General features: G+C 35.2%; 1 protein-coding gene across 2 annotated transcripts in view; it reads left to right on the forward strand.

Moving 5' to 3' along the window:
* The window catches only part of LOC105197592 (PH domain leucine-rich repeat-containing protein phosphatase 2), a 77,902-nt gene extending 73,217 nt beyond the window's left edge, over positions 1-4,685 (forward strand). For both annotated transcript variants that reach the window (XM_039449545.1, XM_039449587.1), the window contains exons 16-18: positions 37-879; positions 1,321-1,561; positions 1,834-4,685. In XM_039449545.1, the coding sequence (XP_039305479.1) occupies positions 37-879; positions 1,321-1,561; positions 1,834-2,292 (1,543 nt within the window). In that variant the 3' untranslated portion in view covers positions 2,293-4,685. The remainder of the gene's footprint in view (positions 1-36; positions 880-1,320; positions 1,562-1,833) is intronic.
* Positions 4,686-6,831: the final 2,146 nt, after the last annotated feature.

Genomic DNA, 6,831 nt, shown 5'->3' on the forward strand with positions numbered 1-6,831 from the left:
TTTTAATAAATTTGAAAACCTTGTGTTTTCTTATAGACTATACATTTCCCAAGTGCGAATGCCATCCTTTTGCAATGTCGAGGGTCTATTCGGCGTATTCGACGGTGGTTCCAACCAAGAAGCACCTAGCGCCCTTCAAGAAATGATTCCTCGTCTCTTACTGGAGGAACGAACGATCCGGGAGACATCGAAGGAATATCTTAAGTATACCCTGTTGTCGGCACACAGGGAGCTCAAGGAGAAGGGCCAAAAGTACGGCGTCGACGCAACTCTGGTTCATATAGTGAAACTACCGTTGCAGCAAGGATATCCAAAATCCTCAACCAAATATTCTCTGAAAATTGCTTCCACCGGGGATGCCAAAGCTGTCCTTTGTAGAGCCGCAGGTCCCTTGACCTTCGCTAAGTCTAAAAAAGCTCAAACAGTTAAAAACCAACTTGGTAATGCTGCCATGTTCCCCTTGGTGGTGCCCGATCCGATATACGAGGAAGTGACATTGGAAGACGACGATGAGTTTGTCATAGTCGCTAATCGAAGATTATGGGAGGTCCTGAGCGTTCAGGAAGCCGTGAGGGAGGCCAGAGCAGAGGCCAGTCCTGTTCTGGCCGCCAAAAGACTTCAAGATCTGGCGCAGTCTTACGGCGCGGAAGACAATCTGAGCATCATCGTCGTCCGGTTGGCGGGACCGAGCCCGGGCGACATGGATCAGCTCATGCGTGAACTCAGGCATGCCGTTGGTAAAAACCGAAGCCAAAACGATAGCGTATGTCCTTGTCCTTGTTGCGTGCCGCCAGCGACGCATAAACCACCGGCAGCCTGCTGTTGTCACGCGAGCGAAGGCTATTATCTTAATGGCGTGCTGAAAAACATTGTAGGCAGGTAAGGGTAATAAAATGCTGTTATAAAATGTGATGGAAAAGTTGATCAATATCATAATTTTATATATTAAAATAACTGAAATATGCAAAAAAGCAACATTTATACATTATAATTTTTAATAACTGTATAAGCATCTATAAGCATTTAAATAATTATTTATTTATCTCGAAGAAATATTCTTTATATATTTTTTTTATTGCAAAAAATACATCAATTAAAAAGTATGAATCAATATTATTAAATTAAAATTTTTATTTCAAAACTATTATTTTCTTTATCTATTCTAAATTTTTCTTCTTGTTTTTTTTTTTATAAAAAAATTACTGTATAATTTTTCTACTGGGACAAGTGAGAGTTTTATTTTTGAGAACTGAGAGTTTTATTTTTCATGAAATATAAAAATTGCTAATAAAATTTCTTTTGTTTGTTTGGTATTTGCAGATCCAACAAGGTTCACGGTGGTTCTGGAAGATACTTCAAGAACTCTAGATCGACGCAGGAGAACGAAAGTCCTCCGTACAGAGATGACCGCAGTTCGCCAAGTGGACAATCCGATCAAGCCAGCGACAGCACTTTCAAGTCTCGTCATCCATCCGGAAGGATGTGGTCCGGAAGTGCAGCTGCCAGAGCGACAAATAAAGCTCACCAGAGTGTTCTCATGCAAGAAAACAACATACGAAAAGTAAAGCCTGAGTCAAATCTTCATTGGTATTTCTTCGTAAAAAAATATTTTTATAAATACGCTGGCTAAAAAAATGCTAAAAATTGCGGTTTTTTTACTGTGGTAGCAAAAATCGACAATAAAAATTGATGACAGTTTGATTCTTTTGCGATTAATGTGTTCATAAAACGCACACAAATACGATCACGAATAAAAGAAATAGAGACATGAAAGACATGGAAAAAAAAAACCACCAAGTCTATATTATTTAAATTCTCGCTTTCTTTTTCAAGGTATCACCTTGCCTTCCTACCCAAGAAGATGCTATCTCAGAAAGATCTAGCGCTCTCAGCGAGGAGCAATTTCGTTGTTGGGAGTATATGCTTGAGCAGAATACTCAGCTGTTATTTGACAAAGAGCTGGACACGCTGACGAAGGCGCCATTGCATCGCGGCCAGTCAAGGTCGACGCCGCAACTAGGAAGCAATTTGCCCTTTCTGTCGAAAAGGTTTGGCAGCGCCCGATCCTTCAATCCTTCGCTATCACGACCGCCGATGGTCCGTTTCGGCAGTGGACGAAGATTGCTGAACGGCGGACCGAATGCCGCCTATTTCGGTAGCCTGCAGAGGTTGATGCCGTACAATCTCGAGTACGATTTCGCCGTAATCCAGGAGAGAAACGGCTTGGACTCGTTGGAGCAGGACGCTTCGAGAATGCAGCAGTATTGGGGAGTTGCCACCACAGAACTGTAGATAAGAATCTAGTGAGAGGATACTAGGAATAAGATAGAAGTGCAAAAATTTACATTCAACAATGAACGAGCTTAATCGGAATTAAAAGGAATGTCACCCGGTCCTGAATGTCCCGAAAAAGTTTCCTCTTCGTGCGGGTTTTAAGGTATTCATATTTTGCATGTACATTTCAAAAAGCATTTCATATCATCGACGTCGTACCTAATTGCAGGGTTTAACACGGAAATTCGTTGCATTAAGTCGTTTGTCGGATCGCGATAAATTAATTTGCAGTTACTTATCAACAACTTAATATAATCGGAATGATTTGTCTTGGGAGGCTCGACGGCGCCAAGTAATTACAGCTGTACTCTAATTATATTTTCATTTGGCTGACGGAATAATTAATGAAATACGCGACGAAGCGAAGAGCTAATCGTCAGCAGAAGCGCACAATCGCAGTAATAATATCGATCGTGTTGATAACAATGGCACGGCCAAGATAAGCTATTAAGTTCTTCGAACCTTGTGTGAGGAAAGACGGCGGGATTTGTACCGTCACTTTGGTAATTCGCTCGTTTATTGCGGCTGATACGCGTGCAATAAAGGGACCGCGGAAACCACTGTGCAGCTTTTACGCTACACAAAGCTCGCTTTATTTCTTTATAACGGTAGACACGCGGAAGATCTATATCTGCTTTATTGCGGAACGACTTTACGACATTGCGCAGAAAATAACAGAGACTAAATAACAGAGATCGAAGAAAATCTGATCTTCGAGATCAGAAACTTAAATATTCTGAGATTTCCATGTATTTTTTTTTTTTTTTTTTTTACTATTAAATTCGTTATTATTTGTCATAAATTCTTCAAAAAGAAATTTCTTCACTTTGATTTAATTGAGGAACATACAAAATATTTCGAGTTTAGCACTATTATTTAATTTAATTATACAAAGTATAAAATTGCATTTCTATTTATTTCTTTTAACGTACAGATTCTCCTTGCACGGATTTTACGTTATCTCGTAAATCTCAATTATTCGTTGCTCCATATTTTTATGTTTTAGTATCTAGTAGTGTTAGATATCGTTGTGCTTCATATATTTTCTTAAGTTTTCTTAAAGTTTAGAAATGGTTTTTGTACATAATTATTATTATATACATACGTATACATATAATTGCGTAATAAGTACAATTTAACATATCTTGGGACATATCTTCGATATTGTGACACTCCCACAATAAATTATAGATAATGCCAAGGAACACGTGATACCATTGACGCAACGTGCGATCTCGTGCTTTCAATTACATGTATACGTCACGTTACTGACGATGTTCAGCTTATAATGTACTGGGTGTCTCTAACGAATCACATCACCATGTGTACGATGATTCTTGTGTGTAAAATGTTAAACATGTTACATTAATGAAAATATTCAATCGTTATTTTATAAAAATAAAAGATAAGATAATTATATATGTATATGAAGAATTGTAATAAGAGATATTTGAGTCAATAATCTTACAATTCTTTATGTCAATAGATAAACTTGCCATTTTACTGTAATTGATGATATTGGCATCGTTAATTTTTTGGATAACCAGTAAGCAACGCTTATACAAATTTTTATTTGATCAAAGCAATGAGGTAGAACAGAGACACTCTATATTTATAAGAAAGATAAAGTTGTATCACATTGGCGATCAAAGAGCATACTTTCGATAAAAATTCATTTTTCTTCATTCGCTACTGCGTCATTAAAACACATTTTTTATGCCTCCTCTTAATCGGAATTGTGCTCTTTGATGACAAGAAAAAAAGACACGTGAAGGAAATGTTTCTTAGAAATACAAAGATATTTTTTTATATTTTGATATAATATAGATTGTGTCCTGGAAGAAAGTATGTACCACACAATGACAAATTTATATTTATCTAAAATACGAAAGTTATTTAATCGCAAAATAAATTACGAGAAAAGAACAATTTCAAAAGTTTAATCAACCAAAGTCATCGGCATTATCAGTAAAAGCAGAAACTTTCAATATTAATTATTCAGTATTCTATCCAAATCTACAAAAAATTCCAGGTTTGAAAAGAATATGTAGTGAACAAAATATGTAGTGAATCGCTTCAAGCACATGTTAAAAAAATGCTTTTGGTACACACTTTCTCCGGACACCATGTAGCAAAACTGTACCTGAGGCTGGACCAAATAAATCATGGCGTGCAGTGACCCATTGTTGTCAGAGCATATAAACTATACATTGCAAATGTTGGCGCATTCAGAATTTAACGAAAACATTCGGAATTCTTTATACATTTGAAATTTTGCGTTTAAAATTTCAAACATTTATGAAATTTTTTGAATGTTTAAAATTGACTTATATGCACATTTTAATAACGAATATTGATCTCCTGACTTATTTATTTGTTTGTTAATTGTAATTAATTTTCTCAATTGCAGGCAAAAGTAATCGAAAGCATTGCAATTTCTTTTCTCTTTTTTTTTTATTTCATCCAAAGTCCTAAAACAGAATTAAATTCCAAAAAAAATTGAGCGAAAGACCGAAATAAGTTATTAAGAGAGAGGTACAGGTTCCTACAGTACAACTCACATAAATCCATCATTAATTCTAAAATACGCGTCATTATTCATTATATTCTAATATGACTTCCTGTCCATCGGCGTGTCCGCGCGATCAAAATAATCGTTTCCTTCCGCGACTCGTTACGACAAATGAATTCAACAGACGGCAATATTCGAGACAAGCCAGTGTTCGGTTACATTCTGCCTACCGATTAATGACTTCGCGCTGGCCTTGGCGGGCGTTATCTTATTTGTAGCGTGCTATTACAGCGATATCGCTTCGAATTTTTCTGCTCGAGTCACGAAAAGAAGCCAAACGGAGGAAGTTAAATGAAGACAGCGAGATTTTTTTTTACTTTCATGAGAATTGCTGAAATTATATAAACGGTAAAAGAGAGAGGAGCAATATTACTTGAAGAATTTAAAGTCCGCTCTTTCTTTCCCTGTAAAAATTTCAAACAGAGTTTAATTAGCAGAATATTTAAGGTAGAAAATTAAAAAGTTAAGACAAAGGCATTATAAAATTCAAAAAAAATTATATGTAGAAGGATGAGCATTATACAAGCTTTTACTTTTAATTTTATCTTTTCGATTAAATTTCAATTAATAGAATTTTATTTATAATAGGCATATTTAATGATATTTGATATTGGAAAAAGTAAACTGAATATTTAAGATCGATAATTAAAAATTTTAAAAATCGCGTTGCATTTATCAATTTTAAATATTCAGTTAATTCTTTTTTCAATAAATTCTAATAATGTTGCAACTTGTAATTATAATTTGATTTGTATTTGATGTAATCGAAACGATTTCTTTTTTGCCTTTTTTACTTAAAAGTCAAATATTTTTCAACACCGCGAATATGGAGAAAGAGCAGTTTCAAATAGCACGTGAGGGAAAATAATCTTACCGATTCAGCACGTGCTCTTTTTCTTCGACGAGTCTACCGGGAGCACGATAAGCAATTTCTTTATCGAACTTTGGAATCCGTCAATTATTCGCTGCTGCCGGCAGCTATATCAAATAATTAATTAATTGCGCGTAATGTCTGCGAATCTCTTGATTACTGGGTAACCCATTTATCGAATAATATTTATTTCAAAACGAATAATTTGCACACGTTACATTTAACATATTTCTTACCACGATGAATATTCTGTTGCTTACAATTGTGAACAATAATCAAGTGGCGTTATAAAATATGCCTATTCCATTTTGGCTTGTCGATAATGATAAAAAAAATCAATTTTTTTTTATTAATTTATTAAAACGATTCTCTTACAAACTTGCTATTTCTTTTGTGGCACTAAAAGTAATGAAACTCTATAATAGTTCCTTCCTGCAACTCTCTTCAGTCTTTCCGTAAATGTAAACGTGAAACGATAATTATGATAATTTATGAAATTAAAAGTATAAGACATAGTTAAAACAATGTGAGTATAAAATACTTTTTCAAGTAGTTTGCAATATTAACGCTAATTCTGATTAAGAAAGCCATAGATCTCTTTAAAGATATAAAACTGAGTAGCGATTGTTTAAATGTGTGCGCAGAAAAAGAAACAATGCCGTTAAGTCTTTCATTAATTATCAATTACTGATCAATTATCAATAAATCAATAGATATTACTATGCTCAATTAACAATCGGAGACAGGAAGATTAGACAGGAAGAAATGACTCATGTTATGTCTCACTCGACATTTTTGAAACAGCTTTTACAAGATAGCGGGACAAATTTCGTAATCCTCCGAAGACACGGATGTAAATGATGCAACGCACGATAATCAACATCGAATGAGTTGAACGCGGCCTGCTATCGACGTTATTATCAAGCAAGCGAAATGCTCGGAGAGAAGATAAAGAAGTCGCACATTGACTTGCAGTTGGATTTTTTCTTTGATAAGAGCCGCGCAAGACGGAAAACAACGTGTCGTAAATAAGTAAAGTATGCAAGAGGTACAA

This window comes from Solenopsis invicta, chromosome 1 (genome assembly GCF_016802725.1).
Source record: "Solenopsis invicta isolate M01_SB chromosome 1, UNIL_Sinv_3.0, whole genome shotgun sequence".
In the NCBI taxonomy this organism is placed as follows: Eukaryota; Metazoa; Arthropoda; class Insecta; order Hymenoptera; family Formicidae; genus Solenopsis; species Solenopsis invicta.